This window comes from Salmo salar, chromosome 20 (genome assembly GCF_965601325.2).
Source record: "Salmo salar chromosome 20, fSalSal1, whole genome shotgun sequence".
NCBI lineage: Eukaryota > Metazoa > Chordata > Actinopteri > Salmoniformes > Salmonidae > Salmo > Salmo salar.
This window is the reverse complement of record NC_138310.1, coordinates 41,954,232-41,982,196: the sequence shown is the minus strand read 5'-3', so window position 1 is coordinate 41,982,196 and position 27,965 is coordinate 41,954,232. Positions and strand designations below refer to the sequence as shown.

The 27,965-nt window shown below is 44.0% G+C and overlaps 1 protein-coding gene across 1 annotated transcript; it reads right to left on the bottom strand.

The window, feature by feature from the left end:
• Positions 1-27,926, bottom strand: LOC106580629 (syntaxin-binding protein 1). The gene is made up of 20 exons (XM_014161889.3): positions 27,828-27,926; positions 20,143-20,192; positions 18,922-19,003; positions 18,305-18,381; positions 18,015-18,093; positions 17,659-17,762; positions 16,646-16,794; positions 16,309-16,393; positions 13,756-13,886; positions 12,315-12,422; positions 11,978-12,038; positions 11,779-11,844; positions 7,997-8,077; positions 6,726-6,864; positions 6,436-6,545; positions 5,935-6,039; positions 4,835-4,920; positions 3,982-4,136; positions 3,177-3,302; positions 1-2,119 (listed from the first exon to the last, which is right to left on the bottom strand). The coding sequence occupies exons 1-19, from the start codon at positions 27,862-27,864 to the stop codon at positions 3,193-3,195; spliced, it is 1,815 nt and encodes a 604-aa protein (XP_014017364.1). The 5' UTR covers positions 27,865-27,926; the 3' UTR covers positions 1-2,119; positions 3,177-3,192.
• Positions 27,927-27,965: the final 39 nt, after the last annotated feature.

Sequence of the window (27,965 nt, the reverse complement as noted above, 5' to 3'; positions counted from 1 at the left end):
AGCAACTTTATTAGAGCTTTCGTACATGAACGTGTATTGTTTGTGATAAATTACTTACAAGCATAGAATTCTGATCAAATACACTGGTATTAATCTATCTTGAGGTATAATAGATAACCCTACTATAGAGTAAACAAATCAACAACAACTGTAACAACAACGCCAACAAATGAGTTTGCATCTTGACAGTGTCAACGCTGCACTGGAAAGTGGGACAAAAATGAGACTATAGCTTCAACAGGAAGACGAAATAGCAAATCAAATCAATTACATACTATTCCTGAACAGAGTCTAAATGAAGAGGAATAACTTTCCAATGGTTGATCATCACAGCCCAACTACTGTAACTGCACAGCTAGCTACAGCCCAACTACTGTAACTGTACTGCTAGCTACAGCCCAACTACTGTAACTGTACTGCTAGCTACAGCCCAACTACTGTAACTGCACTGCTAGCTACAGCCCAACTACTGTAACTGCACTGCTAGCTACAGCCCAACTACTGTAACTGTACTGCTAGCTACAGCCCAACTACTGTAACTGCACTGCTAGCTACAGCCCAACTACTGTAACTGTACTGCTAGCTACATGAGCACTAGTACAGAGTGGCTTCACATTGGCATTTTCAAAGTCAGAATAATCACCAGGAATAGAAACATTGATACAGTATGGCATATATTCTACAAACTACTGATTGCATTATGAGGAAGATGGTGATGATGTTGGGGATGAAGATGGTGATGTCCAAATTATACAATTGTGAGTTTCAAAAATATTGGTATTTTTGCTCATTGTCCCTGAAACGTTTACAAGCAATGAGATAAAAGCTACATGCTAAACCACTAAAAACAGACCTGGCTTTTCAAATACCTTGGTTAAATGCTTGGGAGTGTATTTGAGTCAGTTATTTCAGTATTCAAATACATTCCAAGTGTTTTTCCAAGTTCATTCCAATATTCAGCTACCAGTAGTTGTTTTTTCAAATAAATGTTATATGAATACTTTTATGAAATGTATTGAACGTTCTGTTGGAAACAGGAATCTTACACATATTTTTGAGGGGGTATTAAAGGGAACGTTATAGATCCCATTCCACCATCATCCCAGTTGGTCCCTTTGTATTCCTGAATACCTGGAAGATGGCGAACACTCTACACCAATCACCAGCCTGAATAATTCCTAAAATTCCACCCACACTTATCTAATCTCGTCTATGATTGGCTTCCTTTTTAAGAAAGTGCAACAATGGCATCCTGAGACGGCAGTTTACATCCACTGCTCATATAGTATCAACAGTCATCCATCACAGACTCAATCTCTACTCTTCCCTTCAATCTGACAAACAAACAAATTGAAATGATATTATATTATTAGTATACAGTCATCAGGGTTTATGTACAGTAGGTAAAACATGGTGTTTTTTGGTGGTATGGCTTTAAATTATCTTATTTCATGCTATTAAAAAATTATATCTGAATACATGACTTTGATATATTTGAAATAGATAGAGCCATTTTCTTTATTGTCTGATGTGTAGAGTAGAAGGGGTTTGGTATGGACGGTCCTGAGTAGAATATGCCGGCTGAGGGAGTTTAGAGGTTAGGGGAGCTAGTTAAGAGAGGGACAGCTAGTTAAGAGAGGGACAGCTAGTTAAGAGAGGGACAGCTAGTTAAGAGAGGGACAGTTAGTTAAGAGAAGGATAGCTAGTTAAGAGAGGGACAGGTAGTTAAGAGAAGGACAGCTAGTTAAGAGAGGGACAGCTAGTTAAGAGAAGGACAGCTAGTTAAGAGAAGGACAGCTAGTTAAGAGAGGGACAGCTAGTTAAGAGAGGGACAGCTAGTTAAGAGAAGGACAGCTAGTTAAGAGAGGGACAGCTAGTTAAGAGAGGGACAGCTAGTTAAGAGAAGGACAGCTAGTTAAGAGAAGGACAGCTAGTTAAGAGAAGGACAGCTAGTTAAGAGAGGGACAGCTAGTTAAGAGAGGGACAGCTAGTTAAGAGAGGGACAGCTAGTTAAGAGAGGGACTGCTACAGCCAGGGGGTTCTGCTTAAACCTCAGCTTGTTTATCCAGGTCTTTGAGAGTTTGAAGGCGGCTTGTAGGGGTGAAGATATTGGTTGATCCTGCAGAGAGAGACAGAGAATTAGAGTAGTTGAATAACTTGGAACATGTCAAAGAATTAACATATCATTGAAGACTTGATTCATCTGCTAAATTAAAGTACAGTAGGCCTTCAGTTCCAAATGAGAATGATAGACAGAAATACACAGACAGCAGAAATCCCATATAAAGACATGGGTTCAGCTTTTAGTCCTGGAAATAGTATCATATTCACGGAAATATAACATTTGTGCATCAGTCACCGTGATATGCACAGCAGAACTCCACCATACCTGCTGCTCCTCTAAACCATGTCATACAGCAGACATAAAAACGATGGAGGTGCAAAAAGGCCCTGTAAAAATAACATCTGTGAAGAAATGTTTCATTGGCATATAGTGTCTGAGGAAAAATAAATATTTATCCATCCATTCAATATCAACCCCTCTGTCAAACTGTTGTTTTGAGAAACAATCATACAAGAAGTGCTTCAACAGACAGCTTGATATTGAATGGACGGACAGAGATATTTTTTTCTCAAAGACTTAATTCTCCACAGAAAAGGGGAGCTTTTGACAACTGTCTACATCACAGGAGGTTGGTGGTACCTTAATTGGGGAGGACGGGCACGTGGTAACGGCTGGAGCGGAATAGTATCAAATTCATCAAACACATTGTTTCCAGGTGTTTGATGGCATTCCATTAGCTCCATTCCGGCCATTATTATGAGCCGTCCTCCCCTCAGCAGCCTCCTGTGGTCTACATGTAGCATACCAAGGACAGATACAGAGAGTGCACACAAGGTGGGAACATGAAACAACCGACTGAACCATGGAACAACAGGATGGATCACAAACAGGGGAGTCACAGTGTGGATCTCCATGGGTCCAAGTGACTGAACCATGAAACAACAGGATGGAGGATGGATCCCTATGGGTCCTGGTCAAAAGTAGTTCACTGTAGAAGGAATAGGGTTCCATTTGGGATGCAACACAGGGGACTAAGAGTCCTGGACCAGTGGAGGGTACATGGTGAGAGGAGGCTGAGAGAGGGGCTTCACATCACAACGACCATCTTTACTTTTCAGTGTGTGTTCTCATTCTGCGGGGGCCGGCTCTGGTTCCTCAGGGGCAGCGTTGGGGTCCAGGAAGTCAGGGTGCTGCAACTCCTTCAGGTATTTGGTGGGAGTGAGCATGTGGGTGGAGCCTATGGAGGGAGTGGGACAAATGCTGCATGCTCATTTCACATTGCATCTCAATAAGTCTGTTTTCTGGGTGAGGTCTTGGGTTCCCCTGAAAGATAAATGTTAATGACAAAAATGGTGGTCCAATAACGAGCAAAAATAACATGGCTATATACAGGGGGTACCAATACCGAGACGATGTGCAGGGGTACCAGGTAATAACATGGCTATATACAGGGAGTACCAACACAGAGTCGACTGTGTCCTGTGCTTGACCTTGCATGGTATCCATTCCCTGTTGTCACAACGGCACATATTTCCTGTCTCTGATGCTTTCTCAGAAACACCATCTGATCTGAGCATACAAAGCAGATTCCATCCAGCAGCAGCTGAGTCAGCCACAGTGGAATAGAACTATAGGATTTCAACAGTATATTCTAATGATTTCCTAGGTATCGCCATGGCAGGATGATTCAGGATATTTAGATGGAGAAGATATCTCCCTTTTCCCTGCAATATAGTTCTGATTGTACACCCTATGCCTGCTCCCTACTAGGAGTACAATGTATATCCAGGTAGAATGTACATAAAAGGTCTACGTGGTGCAACGAGTATAATTCTCAAGTCCGGCAACAAATGCATTCTACGTCGGACGTACAGTTATGACCATGACATTTCACCCCACCCGTGCTGCCAACTCACCAATGATGGCCTCCCATTTGCCATTGGCCTGTGTGACTTCGTAGACGCAGCGCATCTCGCTAAAGGTCATGCCTCCGATGATGAAGACGATGACCCGAGGACCAGTCTTCATCTCTGTGGGGCCCTTGTTCTTGTGCCAGTTTCCATACCGGGCACTGTAATGAGAGGGCAGAACATTCAAGTAACACTTTATATGGTGTTGGGTTTTGAAAATATGAAATATACTTATTAATGTCGCTGAGGGAGAGAGGAGAATGTATAACATTTACATTCTGTTCAGATATGTTATTGTTAGCCATCAGGGATCCTATGGGAGGAAAAAGGACACAGTCTGGTGTGAGTCAACATGACAGCTGTGAGTTGGGGAGGAGTGAGCACTTTAGGGCAGAGGTCAGGTCAGATGAAGTGAGGAAGAACAGATATCACTAAGGTTCTGTCTAGCAACAGAGATGCATTGGCTGCTCAGATGTGTAGGAGGAGACTCAGCATAAGAGAAAGGGTTAAATATCAGTGCTCGTGTGAATATGTCTTTTGTCTTATGCAGCTGTATTGACCCAATGGGTGAATAAACTTGGATGGAGCTTTCATAGTGTCTGTCAATTTCTTGACTACAGCCACTTTCTTGTTGAAAGTCAACAGACATGCAGTTGACATGTTACTGATATTTTGTAGTGTAGAACAGATGAACTGTCCAATTAAAGTCTACCCGACACTCAAACCAAAGTTTTCGGAATTATTGAGGCCGTTCCTACCTCCACTAGAAGCTAAAATTAATAATTACAGTAAGTCATTGGAAACTCAGAAGTGACAGACAACAGAGGGGATGTTCAATTCATATAGTTTATTTGCATACCTTGATGGAGCGCTGGAGTGGGTGGAGGCAGTTCGTTGGGAGATGTATGGGTACTGCTTTAGATCCAGTTTGTCCTCAATGGCATCCTGAGGAGAAACAAAACAGGGTCAGTGAACTAACCCTGACCCATCCTGAGGAGAAACAAAACAGGGTCAGTGAACTAACCCTAGCTTAATGTCCACACCCTAGCGCAACCCTAACCCCATGTCCACACCCTAGCGCAACCCTAACCCCAAGTCCACACCCTAGCTTAATGTCCACACCCTGGCTTAACCCTAACCCTAGCTTCATGTCCACACCCTGGCTCAACCCTAACCCTAGCTTCATGTCCACACCCTGGTTCAACCCTAACCCTAGCTTCATGTCCACACCCTAGCTTCATGTCCACACCCTAGCTTCATGTCCACACCCTGGCTCAACCCTAACCCTAGCTTCATGTCCACACCCTGGCTCAACCCTAACCCTAGCTTCATGTCCACACCCTGGCTCAACCCTAACCTTAGCTTAATGTCCACACCCTAGCTCAACCCTAACCCCATGTCCACACCCTGGCTCAACCCTAACCCCATGTTCACACCCTAGCTCAACCCTAACCATAGCTTCATGTCCACACCCTGGCTCAACCCTAACCCCATGTCCACACCCTAGCTCAACCCTAACCATAGCTTCATGTCCACACCCTGGTTCAACCCTAACCCTAGCTTCATGTCTATACCCTGGTTCAACCCTAACCCTAGCTTCATGTCTATACCCTGGTTCAACCCTAACCCTAGCTTCATGTCTATACCCTGGTTCAACCCTAACCCTAGCTTCATGTCCACACCCTAACCCTAGCTTCATGTCCACACCCTGGCTCAACCCTAACCCTAGCTTAATGTCCACACCCTAGCTCAACCCTTAACCTAGCTTCATGTCCACACCTTGGCTCAACCCTAAACCTAACTTCATGTCCACACCCTGGATCAACCCTAAAAGCTAGAGACCACTCTTTTCCTGTCAGTCTTAACTTAGTATCAACCCACACTAAACTACTGTAGGATAGACCCTACTTTCTAATCAAATCCAATATATAACAGTTTATGATAGCAGACTGGACATGCCTCCATGATGTCCTTGATAAGAGGGGTCCATCGGGACAGCTGGTAGGTCTGCTCACTCACTCTCTCCTTCCGGTCAGTCTTCTTCACCTTGCGGGTTGGATTCCCCTAGAAAATTAATCATTATTATTATTTTATTAGGAATGCTGTTCATTACATAAGGACTCTCAAAGTGCTTAGAGTAGATGACTGATGCACTCAAATACTCTTCAGTTGGACACAGACAGCATATAACCACCGAGTATATCTTATTTATGCCACTATTCAAAGGTGGATCCCCAATCCACATGTTAAAGTGTTTCTACTCAATTGTGTGAGATGGTTCCACAATGGTTCATATTCATTAGGGCATACTGTAGCAAAACGTTTTGCAACAGAAAATAAAAACAACTGTTTCTTATTGGACAAATTAGTTTGTAGTACCTCCCTGTTCAGTCAGTTTTCTTCAGCTCGGTGCCTAATGAATACAGGTCCTGGTGTTACTATGTTCCTATAGGAGCTAACCTCTGAGATGATGGGCATGCCCATATGGGACATGTTGGAGATGATGTCACTGTCCTCGGGAGGGATGTTAGCATGCTGGAGGAGCTTACACAGGTTCTCCTCCGAAACACCTGCACACACACGCAGAAACATGCACATACCCAAATCAAAGCTTGATGATTAGCTGATTATTTGAATCAGCTGTGTAGTGCTAGGGCAAAAACCAAAACTTAGTTTGGGAAACCCTGCATTAGTACATAGTATTGTACATAGTAAACTACAGACACACAGAAAAGGGATTTATCTCTCACCGTTCTTCATGAAGATATAGAGGAGGATGATGCGAATCTTGTCGAAGACGGTGACATCTTTGTCCAGCAGGACGGGCACGATGGCCCTCATGGGGTCCTTGATCTTCTCCCCCTCTGCGTCCGTACCCATCGCTAGGTCCTGGGGTAGGGCAAGGGGCAAAGACAGGGGGAGGGACACAGGGTTTCATTTTATTTTACATTTTTATTTAACTAGGTAAGTCAGTTAATAACATTGTTATTTACAATGACTGCCTACACCGGCCAATCCCTAACCCAGACGATGCTGGGCCAATTGTGCGCCGCCCTTTCGGACTCCCAATCACGAGAGCCCCAAGTAGCGCAGATGGTTAGATATGGTAGTGATGGTTAGATATGGATTAGATGGTTAGATATACACTGAGTGGACAAAATATTAAGAACAACTTCCTAATATTGGGTTTCACCCCCACATTGGCCATTAGAACAGTCGGGGCATGGACTACAAGGTGTCGAAAGCGTTCCACAGGGATGCTGGCCCATGTTGACTCCAACGCTTCCCACAGTTGTGTCAAGTTGGCTGGATGTCCTTTGGGTGGTGGACCATTCTTGATACACACAGGAAACTGTTGAGTGTGCAAAACCCAGCAGGGTTGCAGTTCTTGACACAAAACGGTTCGCCTGGCACTTACTACCATAAGCCGTTCAAAAGCACTTAAACCTTTTGTCTTGCCCATTCACTCTCTGAATGGCACACATACACAATCCATGTCTCAATTGTCTCAAGGCTTAATAATCCTTCTTTAACCTGTCTCCTCCCCTTCATCTACACTGATTGAAGTGGATTTGATGAGTGACATCAACAAGGGGTCATAGCTTTCACCTGGATTCACCTGTTCAGTGTACGTCCCACTGTAGCTCAGTTGGTAGAGCATGGCCCTTGCAACGCCAGGGTTGTGGGTTCGATTCCCACGGGGGACCAGTAATAAAAATGTATGCACTCTACTGTAAGTCGCTCTGGATAAGAGCATCTACTAAAACGTAAATGTAAAATGAAAGAGCAGGCATTCTTAATATTTTGTGCACTCAGTGTATACCCGGAGTACCCATTTAAAACAAGTGTACTCCAATTCACTGGAGCTCCTACAAATATCATCAAGTTGTACAAGTCCACTCTGTGCCAATTAGTCTCAGCAATCAGCACCTGTAAATTCTCTGGCCTTCATTTTCAAGTGTCTCAGTCTTTGAACCGAGGAGGAGGGTACTGAACATAGAACACAGGTACATTGTGTTACCTGCTCCACACGACACAGCTTGTCCACGGTGCCCTGATAGCGGTTCATACAGTCCTCAGCCAGGTGGAGGTGGGTGGAGTACTGAAACACAGGGAGAAGTGTACACACGCAGGTGGTCAGTGGTAAAGTCAGAAGACTGTAGTCGGTTAAGTGTGCATACTACGGTATGTCAACATCCCAAATGGCACCCTATTCCTTATATAGTGCGCTAGTCTTGACCAGGGCCAAAAATGTGTACTATTATAGAGAATAAATACATAGCCATTTGGGATGCAGACTATAAGCATATATAGTATCAGTGCATATAATATCAGTGTGTATAGTATCAGTGTGTATAGTATAGTATCAGTGTGTGTAGTATCATTGTGTATAGTATAGTATCATTGTGTATTGCATCAGTGCGTATAGTATCATTGTGTATAGTATCATTGTGTATTGTCAGTGCGTATAGTATCATTGTGTATAGTATCAGTGTGTATTGTATAGTATCCGTGTGTATTGTATAGTATCAGTGTGTATAGTATAGTATCAGTGTGTATTTTATCAGTGTGTATTGTATAGTATCAGTGTGTATTGTATTGTATCAGTGTGTATTGTATAGTATCAGTGTGTATTGTATAGTATCAGTGTGTATTGTATAGTATCAGTGTGTATTGTATAGTATCAGTGTGTATTGTATAGTATCAGTGTGTATTGTACAGTTTCATTGTGTATAGTATCATTGCTGAAGCCTCAGAATCCCGTAGACTTCAGGGGTGTCAACTCATTCCATGAAGGGCCTAGTGTCTGCTGGTTTTTGGGTTTTCCCTTTCAATTAAGACAGAGACAACCAGGTGAGGGGAGTTCCTTACTAATCAGTGACCTTAACTCATCAATCAAGTACAAGGGAGGAGCAAAAACCTGCAACCGCTCGGCCCTCCGTGGAATGAGTTTGACACCTGTGCCTTAGGGGACTATGAATGTGTGGGATCTAAGTTCTTAAAACAAAGGTCTTCAACATGATATACGTCATAGTTGCCTGGGGAACAGCCTGATATACGTCATAGCTGCCTGGGGTACAGCTGATATACGTCATAGCTGCCTGGGGTACAGCTGATATACGTCATAGCTGCCTGGCAGAACAGCTGATATACGTCATAGCTGCCTGAGGGAGGGAACAGCTGATATACGTCATAGCTGCCTGGGGGAACAGCTGATATACGTCATAGCTGCCTGGAGGAACAGCTGACATACGTCATAGCTGCCTGGGGAACAGCTGATATACGTCATAGCTGCCCGGGGGAACAGCTGATATACGTCATAGCTGCCTGGAGGAACAGCTGATATACGTCATTGCTGCCTGGGGGAGGGAACAGTTGATATACGTCATTGCTGCCTGGGGGAGGAAACAGTTGATATACGTCATAGCTGCCTGGGGGAACAGCTGATATACGTCATAGCTGCCTGAGGGAACAGTTGATATACGTCATAGCTAACTGGGGGAACAGCTGATATACGTCATAGCTACCTGAGGGAACAGTTGATATACGTCATAGCTGCCTGAGGGAACAGCTGATATACGTCATAGCTGCCTGGGGGAACAGCTGATATACGTCATAGCTGCCTGAGGGAGGGAACAGTTGATATACGTCATAGCTGCCTGGGGAACAGGTGATATACGTCACAGCTGCCTGAGGGAACAGCTGATATACGTCATAGCTGCCTGGGGGAACAGCTGATATACGTCATAGCTGCCTGAGGGAGGGAACAGTTGATATACGTCATAGCTGCCTGGGGAACAGCTGATATACGTCACAGCTGCCTGAGGGAACAGCTGATATACGTCATAGCTGCCTGGGGGAACAGTTGATATACGTCACAGCTGCCTGAGGGAACAGTTGATATACGTCACAGCTGCCTGAGGGAACAGTTGATATACGTCATAGCTGCCTGGGGGAACAGCTGATATACGTCATAGCTGCCTGGGGGAACAGCTGATATACGTCATAGCTGCCTGAGGGAGGGAACAGTTGATATACGTCATAGCTGCCTGGGGGAACAGCTGATATACGTCACAGCTGCCTGAGGGAACAGCTGATATACGTCATAGCTGCCTGGGGAACAGCTGATATACGTCACAGCTGCCTGAGGGAACAGCTGATATACGTCATAGCTGCCTGGGGGAACAGTTGATATACGTCACAGCTGCCTGAGGGAACAGTTGATATACGTCACAGCTGCCTGAGGGAACAGTTGATATACGTCATAGCTGCCTGGGGGAACAGCTGATATACGTCATAGCTGCCTGGGGGAACAGCTGATATACGTCATAGCTGCCTGAGGGAGGGAACAGTTGATATACGTCATAGCTGCCTGGGGGAACAGCTGATATACGTCACAGCTGCCTGAGGGAACAGCTGATATACGTCATAGCTGCCTGGGGAACAGCTGATATACGTCACAGCTGCCGGAGGGAACAGTTGATATACGTCATAGCTGCCTGGGGGAACAGATGATATACGTCATAGCTGCCTGGGGGAACAGCTGATATACGTCATAGCTGCCTGGGGGAACAGCTGATCTACGTCATAGCTGCCTGGTGGAACAGCTGATATACGTCATAGCTGCCTGAGGGAACAGCTGATATACGTCATAGCTGCCTGGGGGAGGGAACAGTTGATATACGTCATAGCTGCCTGAGGGAACAGTTGATATACGTCATAGCTGCCTGGGGGAACAGCTGATATACGTCATAGCTGCCTGGGGGAACAGCTGATCTACGTCATAGCTGCCTGGTGGAACAGCTGATATACGTCATAGCTGCCTGAGGGAACAGCTGATATACGTCATAGCTGCCTGGGGGAACAGCTGATATACGTCACAGCTGCCTGAGGGAACAGCTGATATACGTCATAGCTGCCTGGGGGAACAGCTGATCTACGTCATAGCTGCCTGGGGGAACAGCTGATATACGTCATAGCTGCCTGAGGGAGGGAACAGTTGATATACGTCATAGCTGCCTGGGGGAACAGCTGATATACGTCACAGCTGCCTGAGGGAACAGCTGATATACGTCATAGCTGCCTGGGGGAACAGTTGATATACGTCACAGCTGCCTGAGGGAACAGTTGATATACGTCATAGCTGCCTGGGGGAACAGTTGATATACGTCATAGCTGCCTGGGGGAACAGTTTATATACGTCATAGCTGCCTGTGGAGGGAACAGTTGATATACGTCATAGCTGCCTGAGGGAACAGTTGATATACTTCATAGCTGCCTGAGGGAACAGTTGATATACGTCATAGCTGCCTGGGGAGGGAACAGTTGATATACGTCATAGCTGCCTGGGGGAACAATTGATATACGTCATAGCTGCCTGGGGGAACAGTTGATATACGTCATAGCTGCCTGGGGGAACAGTTGATATACGTCATAGCTGCCTGAGGGAACAGTTGATATACGTCTTAGCTGCCTGGAGAGGGAACAGTTGATATACGTCATAGCTGCCTGGGGGAACAGTTGATATACGTCATAGCTGCCTGGGGGAACAGTTGATATACGTCATAGCTGCCTGGGGGAACAGTTGATATACGTCATAGCTGCCTGAGGGAACAGCTGATATACGTCATAGCTGCCTGGGGGAACAGTTGTCAGACTTAGCATGGTGGGTGTATTTGGTGATAGAAAAAGGTCTCTAACCGAACATAGATGATAGATGTGCAGTTTTTTCTTTCTTTTTTTGTTGTCTACAATGTATTCTGTGACAGGACATGCATCGGCACACTCTTAAGACACGCTTACCTTGCTCAGCTCTTTCTGATACTGGGGCATCTTCTTCAGCATCTGAGCCAAGTCTTTCATTGTGGTCTGAAACAAACCCAGAACAGCATATCGCTGTTAGACACACACAACAGCCAATACAATACAGAGGGTAAAGGACTCATCTCAGGTCAATAATGCAGTACTGTAGGACTAATAGACTGAAATTAGAGTACAGTACCTTCTCTCCTGTGTTCATCTTTTTGGTGGATGAGAATTCTTTCAGAGAACGGGTCACAGCCCTGTTTGAATGTATGTGAGAAAGAGAGGGAGTGGGCGAGAAAGAGATCGTGAGAGCGATAGATTAATTAAAGACTGATGCACGCTTGTGTCTGTGTGTGTGCTTTCTCGTTATGTATGTATGTATGTATGTATGTATGTATGTATGTATGTATGTATGTATGTATGTATGTATGTATGTATGTATGTATGTATGTATGTATGTATGTATGTATGTATGTATGTATGTATGTATGTGTACCAAGGGAGCATCTTATTTGTATTTGTTAGAGACTCACGTGGTGACTTCTGCAATGTGCTTGTGTCTGAGACTCATCCACAGATCATCATCCTCATCCAGCAACACCGCCTTCTCCTTGACCTCCCCCATCCCGCTGGTGTCATACCTGACACACACACACACACACACACACACACACACACAGAAAGGTGAGGGAAAGAGAGATGAGAGAGAGATGTGAGAGAGAGGTAAGAGAAAGGTGAGGGAAAGGGAGATGAGAAAGCGAGAGATGAGAGAGAGAGAAATGAGAAAGAGAGGTGAGAGAGAGAGAGATGAGAATGAGAGAGGTTCGAGAGAGAGACATGAGAGAAAGGGAAAGAGAGATGAGAGAGAGATGTGAGAGAGAGGTAAGAGAAAGGTGAGCGAAAGGGAGATGAGAAAGCGAGAGATGAGAGAGAGAGAAATGAGAAAGAGAGGTGAGAGAGAGATGAGAATGAGAGAGGTTCGAGAGAGAGACATGAGAGAAAGAGAGAGAGAGAGGGGAGAGAGAGAGATAAGAAAGAGAGAGAGAGGTGAGAGAGAGAGAGATGAGAGAGAGAGTGATGAGAGCAGTCCATAACAGCAAACAGATATGCTCAAATGTTGATTTAGAATTCAAACCAAACAAGAAACTACAGTATAGGATGACTTCCTAACAAAATAAGAGATGGACCTAAAGATATGCTGCCAGGCATAGATATAATTTATTTCATTTAGGGATAGATATCCTTTAATTCACACAATGTATGTATAGAGATCCTATTGTTCACATAGAGACCCTATTGTTCACATTTAGATCCAATTGTTCACATATGGATATATATCCTATTGTTCCATATAGATCTTATTGTTCACATAGAGATAGAGATCCTATTGTTCCATATAGATCTTATTGTTCACATAGAGATAGAGATCCTATTGTTCACATAAAGATAGAGATCCTATTGTTCACATAGAGATGGAGATCCTATTGTTCACATAGAGATAGAGATCCTATTGTTCACATAGAGATGGAGATCCTATTGTTCACAGAGATCCTATTGTCCATATTGATCCTATTGTTCACATAGAGATAGAGATCCTATTGTTCCATATAGATCCTATTGTTCACATAGAGATAGAGATCCTATTGTCCATATTGATCCTATTGTTCACTTAGAGATAGAGATCCTATTGTTCACAGAGATCCTATTGTCCATATTGATCCTATTGTTCACATAGAGATAGAGATCCTATTGTTCCATATAGATCCTATTGTTCACATAGAGATAGAGATCTTATTGTTCACAGAGATCCTATTGTCCATATTGATCCTATTGTTCACATAGAGATAGAGATCCTATTGTCCATATTGATCCTATTGTTCACTTAGAGATAGAGATCCTATATGTTCTATTTCATTTTGTGGTGCCATGAACCCCTTGCTAGGCTGTGCCTGTATGTGTGTGCGTGTGTGTTACTTGTAGACGTCGTTCTCGATGCCCAGCAGGTCATAGGCCATGGCTTGGAGGGTGAGCTCGTGGAGGATGGGAGAGACCGGGTCAAAGCCTCGGTCCAGAATCAAGAGCTGGGAGCGAGACTTGTCCGGACCCTAAGCAGGGCGGAGAGAGAGGGGTGATACAGTGCCTTGCGAAAGTATTCGGCCCCCTTGAACTTTTCGACCTTTTGCCACATTTCAGGCTTAAAACATAAAGATATAAAACTGTGAAGAATCAACAACAAGTGGGACACAATCATGAAGTGGAACGAAATTTATTGGATATTTCAAACTTTTTTAACAAATAAAAAACTGAAAAATTGGGCGTGCAAAATTATTCAGCCCCTTTACTTTCAGTGCAGCAAACTCTCTCCAGAAGTTCAGTGAGGATCTCTGAATGATCCAATGTTGACCTAAATGACTAATGATGATAAATAGAATCCACCTGTGTGTAATCAAGTCTCCGTATAAATGCACCTGCTCTGTGATAGTCTCAGAGGTCCGTTTAAAGCGCAGAGAGCATCATGAAGAACAAGGAACACACCAGGCAGGTCCGAGATACTGTTGTGGAGAAGTTTAAAGCCGGATTTGGATACAAAAAGATTTCCCAAGCTTTAAACATCCCAAGGAGCACTGTGCAAGAGATAATATTGAAATGGAAGGAGTATCAGACCACTGCAAATCTACGAAGACCCGGCCGTCCCTCTAAACTTTCAGCTCATACAAGGAGAAGACTGATCAGAGATGCAGCCAAGAGGCCCATGATCACTCTGGATGAACTGCAGAGATCTACAGCTGAGGTGGGAGACTCTGTCCATAGGACAACAATCAGTCGTATACTGCACAAATCTGGTCTTTATGGAAGAGTGGCAAGAAGAAAGCCATTTCTTAAAGATATCCATAAAAAGTGTTGTTTAAAGTTTGCCACTAGCCACCTGGGAGACACACCAAACATGTGGAAGAAGGTGCTCTGGTCAGATGAAACCAAAATCGAACTTTTTGGCAACAATGCAAAACGTTATGTTTGGCGTAAAAGCAACACAGCTCATCACCCTGAACACACCATCCCCACTGTCAAACATGGTGGTGGCAGCATCATGGTTTGGGCCTACTTTTCTTCAGCAGGGGCAGGGAAGATGGTTAAAATTGATGGGAAGATGGATGGAGCCAAATACAGGACCATTCTGGAAGAAAACCTGATGGAGTCTGCAAAAGACCTGAGACTGGGACGGAGATTTGTCTTCCAACAAGACAATGATCCAAAACATAAAGCAAAATCTACAATGGAATGGTTCACAAATAAACATATCCAGGTGTTAGAATGGCCAAGTCAAAGTCCAGACCTGAATCCAATCGAGAATCTGTGGAAAGAACTGAAAACTGCTGTTCACAAACGCTCTCCATCCAACCTCACTGAGCTCGAGCTGTTTTGCAAGGAGGAATGGGCAAAAATTTCAGTCTCTCGATGTGCAAAACTGATAGAGACATACCACAAGCGACTTACAGCTGTAATCGCAGCAAAAGGTGACGCTACAAAGTATTAACTTAAGGGGGCTGAATAATTATGCACGGGCAATTTTTCAGTTTTTTATTTGTTAAAAAAGTTTGAAATATCCAATAAATTTCGTTCCACTTCATGATTGTGTCCCACTTGTTGTTGATTCTTCACAAAAAATTACAGTTTTATATCTTTATGTTTGAAGCCTGAAATGTGGCAAAAGGTCGAAAAGTTCAAGGGGGCTGAATACTTTCGCAAGGCACTGTTTAAACTGACAAAGACAAAAGGCTGGACAAAGAGATTTATAAGAATATGTTTCTATAATATAATATATGCCATTTAGCAGATGCTTTGATCCAAAGCGACTTACAGTCATGCGTGTACCCATCTTACGGCCCCAGGAATCGAACCCACAACCCTGACGTTGCAAACGCCATGTTCTACCAAGTGAACCGTACCACTGTTCCATGTGCCAGTGTATGTGTGTTTACATTATGATTTAACTACACTACTACTAGTTTCATACATAACCTCCAAAATGTTCCAACAACTGTAGATTCTACTATTCCATTATTTTGCCTGTGCGTGCTACATTGGTGTTACGTAATGGCGTGTTTCAATGTAACCTAAAGGACAAAACACACCATGCCGGCGAAAGGCTAAAACCAGCTGGTGGCTATCCTATCGCCTCTGACCTGAACATCAGACGTCATTTCTATATGTTGAATGGCCACCGTTAGTTGACACCCAGCAGGGGATCGCTAACACAACCTTCTGCTTTTACCATTCACTGGCTCAGTGTGTTTTGTAAGGCCCTGTCCCAGTGAAATCATTATGGTTGGTTGGTTGCTTTTAGGGTTGAGGTCAATTCCATTTCAATTCCAGTCAATTCAGGGAGTACACTGAAATTACAAGACTATTTCTCTCCAATGTTTTTCAATGAGGAAAATGTGGAATTGTGTTTCTGAATCTGAATTGACTGGAATTGAAATGGAACTGACTCCTACCCTGGTTGTCTGCTCTCCTCTCTTGCCTCACCTCTCCCATGGTGGGGTTGTCTGCCTTGTAGCCGTCCAGCTTGTCCTGCAGGAGCTGAGCCAGAGTGGTACAGTCTTTGTACTCCCTGAGTCAAGTAGGCAACAGACAGGCACTTAGCTTTCCAACAGACATCAGTCTATACAGGTGTTAGACACGATAGGAGTTAAACGCTGTGTATCAGCGCAATAGAAAGCCTAGTGACTGATAGTTCTCTCTCTCTCTCACCCTCTCTCTCACCCTCTCTCTCACCCTCTCTCTCTCACCCTCTCTCTCACCCTCTCTCTCACCCTCTCTCTCTCACCCTCTCTCTCACCCTCTCTCTCACCCTCTTTCTCACCCTCTGTATCTGATGCCAGGGTATTCCTTCAGGGTATTGCAGAGAGTGGCGATCTGCTCAGCACAACGCTCCAACATGTTGTGCTTAATATCAGCCTTGTAGGGGCTGTAGAAGTCCTGGAAGGCATCTGTCTTGTCCAGGGAAAACACCTAGACACACAGACATAAGACAGATATAAGAGGGAATAGACATACATACCACAGGAGGTTGGTGGCACCTTAAATGGAAAGAACGGGCTTGTGGAAATGACTGGAGCGGAATCAGTGGAATGGTATCAAATACATCAAACACAGGGTTTTCATGTCAAACAGTATGTGTGTGGGGGGGGGTGTAATATAATCCTCTTTCATTACGCTGAGTGCTGCCCAAATGACTGACAACACAGTACAGTGCTGTAGGAGCAGATGCGACATCTTTCATTATTTTCGTAGGAGGGATTTCCCAAATGCACCATTATGACATAAATGACAGTTTATTTCCAATCTGAAACTTCCTATTTCTGCTCCTCCATCCTTTCCCATTTCCTCTACTTGCCCCATAATGTCAGGCAGCTCTCTCTTTCCCCACGCACCACCACCACTGTCACTGACACCTCCACATGGTTGAGCCCATCTGTTGATCGCCCCTTTGGTGTGCAAACAACTACCCCTTGTCACACAACCCTCCTCCACCCCCATTGGCTACTGGCCAGTACGTTTCTACATCAGCCAATGAGGTGAGGGATTAGAGCCGGGCCAGAAGGGAGGGAGGCCTCCCTTCTAGCCACTCTGCTCTGCTCTGGAACATTCCATCAGGAGAGAGAGGAGAGGAGACAACCCCAGCTCATTCAGCAATCCCTGCTCTACTCCTCCCCTTCTCTTAGCTTATTCCTCCCCCTCTCCCACTCTCCAATTGTGCTTTCTCCCCTCCGTCTCTCTCTCTCTCTCTCTCTCTCTCTCTCTCTCTCTCTCTCTCTCTCTCTCTCTCTCTCCCCCTCTCCAGACAGACAGACAGAAGGGCAGACAAGTTCTGACCTGAGACTCATAGGGCAGAAAGGCGATGTGGATCTCAGTCAAGGTCTTCATGGCTTTGGACGCGCGGGATTTGGTCAACAAATTAAACAATGAATCCGGGATCGCTGTGAGGAAGGGAGGAGTGACAAAAAATATAAATTAAAAGATGAAAGAAAAAAGGAAATAGAATAGAAATCAATATACTCTACTGTGGAAGGTTGAGTGTTGGTATGGTGTCAAAGAGGAGTTGACTGCCATTTCATCTGCTAGTCCGTTCCCAGTACTCCAGCAGGCGGTCAGACTGCTCCATACTCTAATTGACATATGCAGCAGGCGATGGTACGTCGTCGTCCCGTGTCTCTTCTAATATTACTCACTGTCAGTGAAGTAGACGTGAGCTCCTCTGTATCTGGGCGACCGAGGGTCTCTGAAGTCATCTATGAGTGCCTCCACAGTCTGGGGAGAAGGAACGGTTGGCAACATCATTAGAATCTTACCAAAGAAAGCAAAACATCTGTGGTCCTGTGTGGCTTAGATGGTAGAGCATTGTGCTTCCAACTCCAGAGCTGTGGGTTTCATATCCCACTGGAGCCACCCATATGTTAATGTATGAATGTATGACAGTAACATGCTTTGGATGAAAGCATCTACCAAATGGCTCCCATACCTCATCATTGGGAGTTATTAAGTAGATGGCCTCCATGCTAGGGAGAGGCTCCCGTTTCTTGCCGATGTCTTCAACAACTGGACAAGAGAGGACAGAAAAGCACAGTCATTCAGTTAGTCAATTGAAGGTGCTACACCTAAAAATGTATCCCCCACATCCAATTTCTCCGTAACATAGCAGAGACTCGCACTTGAGCCTTTTACTTTCTGTTTTGGTCCACCAGCCTCAAACAGCTGTAAAAAAATTTTTTTGGTTAATTTCACAGCAATTTCGATGGTACAATGATTCCCTACACTATTCAGTGCTTGTTTTCTCACAAACTGAAATTGAGCGAACAGTAAATCATTTTTGCAACCAGGAAAGGACATTGGCCACTAGATAAGACAGCCACAAATTCAAAGCAACTTTCCGGTGGGAGAAATCAATAAGATAATATCACAGCCAATCTCTGGCGGGTAAGTAACACTGTGAAAAGCTATCATTACATTATTACTGCAGATATATAATTGACATTTTCTGAAATAACAATGCAAAAAAAATCGAACATGGTGTATCACCTTTAAGTGATGCTGAACAGGAAGTGTGTATATGTGGGACATTGACAGAGTGGTACTCACTGGTGATGCCCTCTGACATGATATCTGTCATCTTACAGCAGGATGACATCATCCTCATGCTCAGCTTGTCTACGACCAGCACCTAGGGCAGGGATGACACAGGTCAGAGGTCACAGTGCGTCAAGGGCTCTAGTCAAAAGCAGTACGATATATAGGGAATAGGGTGCCATTTGGGCGCAGCCCAGCGCTATCATGTACTATCAGAGAGTCATTCATAACCAAGACGCAGTCATTCATAACCAAGACGCAGTCATTCATAACCAAGACGCAGTCATTCATAACCAAGACGCAGTCATTTATAACCATTGATATGCAGTGCCATCAGAAAGTATTAATATATACTGAACAAAAATATAAACGCAACATGTAGTGTTGGCCCCATGTATCATGAGCTGAAATGAAAGATCCCAGAAATTGTCCATACCCACAAAAAGCTTACTTATTTAAAAAGTTGAGCACAAATTTGTTTACATCCCTGTTAATAAGCATTTCTCCTTTACCAAGATAATCCATACACCTAACAGGTGTGGCATATCAAGAAGCTGATTAAACAGCATGAACATTACACAGGTGCACCTTGTGCTGGGGACAATAAAAGGCCACTCTAAAATGTGCCGCTTTGTCACACAACATAATACCACAGATGTCTCAAGTTGAGGGAGCGTGCAATTGGCATCCTGACTGCAGGAATGTCCACCAGAGCTGTTGCCAGAGAATTGAATGTTATTTTCTCTACCGTAAGCTGCCTCCAACATCATTTTAGAGAATTTGCAGTATTTGTATTTATTATGGATCGCCATAATACATACATCCAACCGGCTCACAACCGCAGACCACGTTTAACCATGCTAGCCCAGGACCTCCACATCTGGCTTCTTCACCTGCGGGATCATCTGAAGGGGTGCTGAGGTGTATTTCTCTCTGTAATAAATCCCTTTTGTGGGAAAACCACATTCTGATTGGCTGGGCCTGGCTTCCCAGAGGATCCATGGGTGGGCCTGGGAGGGCATAGGCCCACCCGCTTGGGAGCCAGGCCCCCACCCATGGAGCCACCCTTGCCCAGTCATGTGAAACCCATAGATTAGGGCGTAATTTACTTATTTCAATTGACTGATTTCCTTATATTAACTGTAACTCAGTAAAATCTTTGAAATTGTTGCATGTTGCGTTTATATTTTTGTCCAGTATACTTTCTGAAGGCACTGTAAAAGCTGCCCATACCTTCCATTCTCCTTTCTTGTGTACCTTCTTGATGACGTCATTCATAATCTCTGTAAAGGGATAAATCATTGATTAGCCCACTTCAGTTTGCACAGTAAACTTTTTAGGTGATAAAAAGCATTGTAGGCTATTTCCCCTTGTCATATACATTTACATTTTAGTCATTTAGCAGACGCTCTTATCCAGAGCGACTTACAGTAGTGAATGCATACATTCCATACATTTAATTTCAATTTTTTTTTGTACAGTAAAGTCTTGCGAGGTCTTACTGACTCAACTATTGGAACAACATTAGCAAAGCCTGGCCATCTAAGCATAATGTTTCAGATTAAAAAATGCATGTCAGATATTTTTTTTCTAGTGAATTCTTAGTTTCGGGGGGTGGGGGTGACAGACGGTGTTAGCGGTGAAGGCACAGTCATAGTTGGCATTTAATGGACTCCTCGGAGGGGTATGAAGTAGACATGTCATACAGTGTAACACTTGAATTCAATCTGTGAGGAGTTTTGGAATTGCACCCCTTGGAACCATCTGGAAGACCGTTGTTACATCCCAAATGGAACCCTATTACCTTTAAACTGTGCTACTCTTGACCGGGACCTAGGGAATAGGGTGCCATTTGGAACACATATCTCCCAGCTAACAGCAAACGCTCCCGCAACCTTAGAGAACGTTCCCTTCCCTCATTATCTAATGTTTTCATAGGAATGTTCCAGTGATGTGCAAGGACTGTTTCCAAGAGACCATTCCCTAAATGTCAAACAGAACTTACCCCGAATATGGTTACCATGTTCTCAGAATATTCAGTATTAATGATCTAGACATGTTTCATTGGAACATTGCAATAATATTCTGAGGGTTAATGTTTTACATGCGTTTCATGGGAACGTTTCAAGAATATTTGTGTCCAGTTGTCTGAGGGTTGGGATAATATTCCACCAACAATACACAGAACATGGTTGCCATGTTCTCAGACTATAAGATATTAAAGCTGCACTAATGCAAAAATCACTGCATCATTTCTAGGTTGTTAAAATTCGAATAGTTCACCTAATTTCAGTTTGTAACAAAACAAGCATGCGTGGTGTAGAGAATCATTGTACCATCAAAACCGCTATGAAATATATTTTACATAACCAAAAATGTATTTTCAGCTGTTTGAAGCTGGTGTACAAATCTGAAAGTACAAGACGCAAAACCGAGACTTAAGAACGGGAAGCATAGAATTAGCACACACAGAACAGATCTACCGCTTCTTAGACTTGCTTTTACAGATTTCCCACTTGTTTACATACTAAAACTGACCCATGAGACACAATAACCCAAACCTGTAACTAATTTAGCAGAACTGTACACCAAATATGCAATACTGCTGGCACATTTTTTGCTTTACCCTCAGATTGCAATTCTATAACAAACATTTGACAAAACACAATTCTCTACCTTTGGCACAACTTTCACAACAAAAATATCTTGTGTGCAAATGAAAACACTGTTAAACAACCTAAGCTCAATTACCAATTGATCACTTTCACGTTTCACATGTGCAAACACTAACTGCGTAAATGTTCACTTTGCAACCAGACCTTTGGTACGGATAAAAAAGGCCACAGATGAGTACTCTTGTGTTTGGAAAACAATGGAAACAAACTTGTCAGAGAGAGGTGGAGGTGGAGGTGGGAATAGAGGTAGAGGTGGAGGTGGGGATAGAGGTGGAGGTGGGGATAGAGATGGAGGTGGGGATAGAGGTGGAGGTGGGGATAGAGGTAGAGGTGGGGATAGAGGTAGAGGTGGAGGTGGGGATAGAGGTGGAGGTGGGGATAGAGGTAGAGGTGGGGATAGAAGTAGAGGTGGAGGTGGGGATAGAGGTAGAGGTGGGGATAGAGGTAGAGGTGGGGATAGAGGTAGAGGTAGAGGTGGGGATAGAGGTGGAGGTGGGGATAGAGGTGGAGGTGGGGATAGAGGTAGAGGTGGGGATAGAGGTAGAGGTGGGGATAGAGGTAGAGGTGGAGGTGGGGATAGAGGTAGAGGTGGGGATAGAGGTAGAGGTGGAGGTGGGGATAGAGGTAGAGGTGGAGGTGGGGATATAGGTGGAGGTGGGGATAGAGGTGGAGGTGGGGATAGAGGTAGAGGTGGAGGTGGGGATAGAGGTGGAGGTGGAGGTGGGGATAGAGGTGGAGGTGGAGGTGGGGATAGAGGTGGAGGTGGAGGTGGGGATAGAGGTAGAGGTGGAGGTGGGGATAGAGGTAGAGGTGGAGGTGGGGATAGAGGTAGAGGTAGAGGTGGGGATAGAGGTGGAGGTGGGGATAGAGGTGGAGGTGGGGATAGAGGTGGAGGTGGGGATAGAGGTAGAGGTGGGGATAGAGGTAGAGGTAGAGGTGGGGATAGAGGTGGAGGTGGAGGTGGGGATAGAGGTGGAGGTGGAGGTGGGGATAGAGGTAGAGGTGGAGGTGGGGATAGAGGTGGAGGTGGGGATAGAGGTGGAGGTGGGGATAGAGGTAGAGGTGGGGATAGAGGTGGAGGTGGGGATAGAGGTAGAGGTGGAGGTGGGGATAGAGGTAGAGGTGGGGATAGAGGTAGAGGTGGGGATAGAGGTAGAGGTGGAGGTGGGGATAGAGGTAGAGGTGGGGATAGAGGTGGAGGTGGGGATAGAGGTGGAGGTGGGGATAGAGGTGGAGGTGGGGATAGAGGTAGAGGTGGGGATAGAGGTAGAGGTAGAGGTGGGGATAGAGGTAGAGGTGGGGATAGAGGTAGAGGTGGAGGTGGGGATAGAGGTAGAGGTGGAGGTGGGGATAGAGGTAGAGGTGGAGGTGGGGATAGAGGTGGGGATAGAGGTAGAGGTGGAGGTGGGGATAGAGGTGGAGGTGGGGATAGAGGTGGAGGTGGGGATAGAGGTAGAGGTGGGGATAGAGGTAGAGGTGGGGATAGAGGTAGAGGTGGGGATAGAGGTAGAGGTGGAGGTGGGGATAGAGGTAGAGGTGGGGATAGAGGTAGAGGTGGGGATAGAGGTAGAGGTGGAGGTGGGGATAGAGGTAGAGGTGGGGATAGAGGTAGAGGTGGAGGTGGGGATAGAGGTAGAGGTGGGGATAGAGGTAGAGGTGGAGGTGGGGATAGAGGTAGAGGTGGAGGTGGAGGAAAACCAAGAACAAGGAGAGTAATCTCTGATGAAATTCGGGCGGCTGTGGTGGACCATGTGGTCCACCATGGTTTGACCTTGAGAGAGGCTGGGCAGAGAGTGCAGCCCAATCTGAGCCGCTTCACCGTAGCATCCATCATCCTACATTACAAAATTAGAATAGGTATGTACTGCAGACATTGGACCTTTCTACTAATTTTACTACTTGTCAGCGGTACAACAAAAGCACAGTAAAGACCATAAATTAAAAATATATACTGTAAGGGGAAACAAAGCAAAAGTTTCATGTATTACTGTATACAGTATATGAAATTGGGAGCTATACTACTTTGTAACATGTTTATCTTGTATACTGTATAACTGTAGTGTTTACTGTACTGTATGCTATTTTGTTTTTGTAGAACTGAAAGACGACCACCACATGGAACATGTCTATTTACAGACCAAGGCTTCCATTGTGCAAATGGTAGTTGAAAATAATGCCATAAGACTGTGGGATATCTAACAACAGATTTTTGAAAACCCTGCCATCTTCCATAACATCAGAGTGAGCTTATCAACCATAGTCTGCATTCTTAAGAAACACCATCTCTGGATGAAGCAAATCTACAGATTCCCATTTGAAAGGAATTCCCAGAGTGAAGGGTAAATGGTATGAATATGTGCAAGTAAAGTAGTGTATTATTATTATTACACTGTTGAAATATTAGAGACTCATTGATCTTGCCAGTGAACTTCACTATACATCAATTACATTATTTACTGTAATTTCAGAGAATCATGGAGTTGGATGCAAGTCCCGTCCCCCAGGAAATCATATTCATAGATGAGGCTGGATTCAATTTAATTAAGTTGAGGAGGAGAGGAAGGAACATCATTGGTAAACGCGCCATCATTGATGTACCTGGCCAGCGCGGAGGAAATGTCATCATATGCCACAATGGGGTCCTCCACCGCCATGCCACCCTTGGACCATACAACACTGCCCATGTCCTTAATTTCCTGAACACCTTACATAACAATCTTTTCCAGCCAGAGAAGAGAGGGCCAGATGATCCTGATGTATGTTCTAATAAAATTGTATTTGTCACATACACCGAATTCAACAGGTGTAGACCTTACCGTGAAATGCTTACTTACAAGCCCTTAACCAACAATGCAGTTCAAGAAATAGAGTTAAGAAAATATTTACTAAATAAACTAAAGTAAAAAAAATAACATACAATCAATAAGTAACACAAGAAAATGCCATAACAATAATGAGGCTAAATACAGGGGGTACCGGTACTGAGTCAATTTACTAATGTAAATAGTCCTGGTGGCCATTTGATTCATTGTTTAGCAGTCATATGGCTTGGGGGTAGAAGCTGTTAATGAGCCTATTGGTGTGGTAGCGGAGAGAACAGTCTATAACTTGGGGGACTGGAGACTGACAATTTTTTGGGCCTTCCTCTGACACCGCCTAGAATATACAGAACCAGTCAAAAGTTTGGACACACATACTCATTCTAGTGTTTTTATTTTTTTTTTTTTTTTTTTTACTATTTTCTAAATTGTAGAATAATAGTGAAGACATCAAAACTATGAAATAACACATATGGAATCAGGTAGTAACCAAAAAAATATATATATTTGAGATTGTTAAAAGTAGCCACCCTTTGCCTTGATGACAGCTTTGCACACTCTTGCATTCTCTCAACCAGCTTCATGAGGTAGTCACCTGGAATGCATTTCAATTAACAGGTGTGCCTTGTTAAAAGTTAATTTGTTTAATTTCTTTCCTTCTTAATGTGTTCGAGCCAATCAGCTCTGCTGTGACAAGGTAGGGCTGGTATACAGAGGACAGCCCTATTTGGTAAAAGACCAAGTCCATATTATGGCAAGAACAGCTCAAATAAGCAAAAAGAAATGACAGTCCATCATTACTTTAAGACATGAAGCTCAATCAATCCGGAAAATGTAAAGAACTTTGAAAGTTCTTCAAGTACAGTCACAAAAAACATCAAGCGCTATGATGAATCTGGCTCTCATGAGGAGTGACACAGGAAAACCCAGAGTTACCTCTGCTGCAGAGAGGATAAGTTCACTCGAGTTACCAGCCTCAGAAATTTCATCCCAAATAATTGCTTCACAGAGTTCAAGTAACAGACACATCTCAACATCAACTGTTCAGAGGAGACCACGGGAATCAGGCCTTCATGGTCGAATTGCTGCAAAGAAACCACTACTAAAAGGACACCAATAAGAAAAAGAGACATGCTTGGGCCAAGAAACACAAGCAATTGACATTAGACCGATGGAAATCTGTCCTTTGGTCCGATGAGTCCAAATGTGAGATTTTTGGATCCAACCGCCATGTATTTGTGAGACGCAGAGTAGGTGAACGGATGATCTCCGCATGTGTGGTTCCCACCGTGAAGCATGGAGGAGAAGGTGTGATGGTGTGTGGGTGCTTTGCTGGTAACACTGTCAGTGAATTATTTAGAATTCAAGGCACACTTAACCAGTATGACTACCACAGTATTCTGCAGCGATACGCCATCCCATCTGGTTTGCGCTTAGTAGGACTATCATTTGTTTTTCAACAGGACAATAACCCAACACACTTCCAGGCTGTGTAAGGGCTATTTGACCAAGAAGGAGAGTGATGGAGTGCTGCATCAGATGACCTGGCCTCCACAATCACCCAACTTCAACCCAATTGAGATGGTTTTGCATGAGTTAGTCCACAGAGTGAAGGAAAAGCAGCCAACAGGTGCTCAGCATATGTGGTAACTCCTTCAACACTGTTGGAAAGCATTCCAGTTGAAGCTGGTTGAGAGAATGCCAAGAGTGTGCAAAGCTGTTATCAAGGCATAGGGTGGCTACTTTGAAGAATATAAAATATAAAAAGTATTTTGATTTGTTTAACACTTTTTTGGTTACTACATGATTCCATGTGTTATTTCATAGTTTTGATGTCTTCACTATTATTTTACAATGTAGAAAATAGTAAAAATAAAGAAAGAATCTTGAATGAATAGGTTGTAAAACTTCTGACTGGTACTGTAGGTCCTGGATGGCAGGAAGCTTGGCCCCAGTGATGTACTGGGTCGTACGCACTACCCTCCGTAACACCTTGCGGTCAGATGCCAAGCAATTGCCATACCAAGCGGTGATGCAGCCAGTCAAGATGCTCTCAATGGTGCAGCTGTAGAACTTTTTGAGGACCTGAGGGCCCATGCCATATCTTTTCAGGCTCCTGAGTGGGAAGAGCCGGTGTTGTGCCTTCTTCACGACTGTGTTAGCGTGTGTGGACCATGTTAATTCCTTAGTGATGGGGACACTGAGGAACTTGAAGCTCTCGACCCTCTCCATTACAGCCACCGATGTGGATGGGGACGTGCTCGGCCATCCGTTGGTATGAGCTTCAAACATATAATTAAAAAGCTGTCCTATCTATCTAGTGGAGTGAGTCAGTGAGAGGGACACAGCAATCACAAGGCTTAATCTCTTTCAATCCTCTTACGCCACAGAACTGGGCTGCTATTTCTGGGGTCTTTCTGTCCTACAGGATATGACGTAAGAACGCCCATGACAATATATCCTACAAACCAAAAGCTTACCAAAAAACTGAAATAGGCATATGCTTCATTGGAGCTAGGCATACAAACATTTCGCTACACGCCCGCAATAACATATTCTAAATGTGTGTATGCGACCAATAAAATTTGATTTGATTTTGATTTTCAAACAATGATGTTTTGAACATGGGTTGAGGGTTATAGAGGCAACCTGTCCGTCAATCATTGAATGAATTCACTATCCAATTAACCAACTGGTTTAGCTAGGGGAATTGCCCCAATGCCCCCTGAACGTGTCAGTCAGCAACAACACAAACTTACAAGAAGCTTTGGAATGAAAGATAATGTCTACCTCTCAAATGGTTCCCTATTCCCTGTATAATACACTACTTTTGACCAGGGACAATATGGGCACATAGGACTCTGGTCAAGTGCACTATATAGGGAATAGGGTGCCATTTGGGATGCAGCCATTACACTTCTCCTGTCTGTCTGAGCCAGACAACCACAACGATTGTGTCTCAGAAGGTAAACAGAAGAGCCAAGACCACCAACCTGCTGGCAGATAGGATAAAATAAGCTGTGGGTCAGTGTGGATCCTTGCAAAGACATAATTGACTTTTGATACATTCTTTGCATTGGTGTCTCAATTGACTTTCAGTTAGTGTGCTATCCAGTAGAGAAATATAAAATGGGACCACCAGATGAAATAGGAAAGATAGGAGAACTGAGCGCCTTTACGCACGTTGTGCAATCGTATCGGATGCAGGACGCACTAGATTTTACTTTCAATATGTCTACTTCTCGAGTAGTTTTTGGCAAAAGAATGTACTTAAATAATGTTTTATTTACAAATAGATATATAAATATAATATTAATTCAAACAAATTAAAATAGCCTAAATTACTTGTAGAATAGCCTACTGTCAAAAATAAAATAGCCTACACAATGGTGGTTGACCGTTAAATACAAATAAATATTCTTACTTTCTCCCACAATGGCTTTTAGTCCGAGCGGTGCCATGGTGATGCCTCTGTAGTGAACACAGTCTCTAAAGCCCCCTCTCTCTCTCTCCCTTAACCCGACCCAACCTCAGCTAATACAGCGATGTAGCATACTGTAGA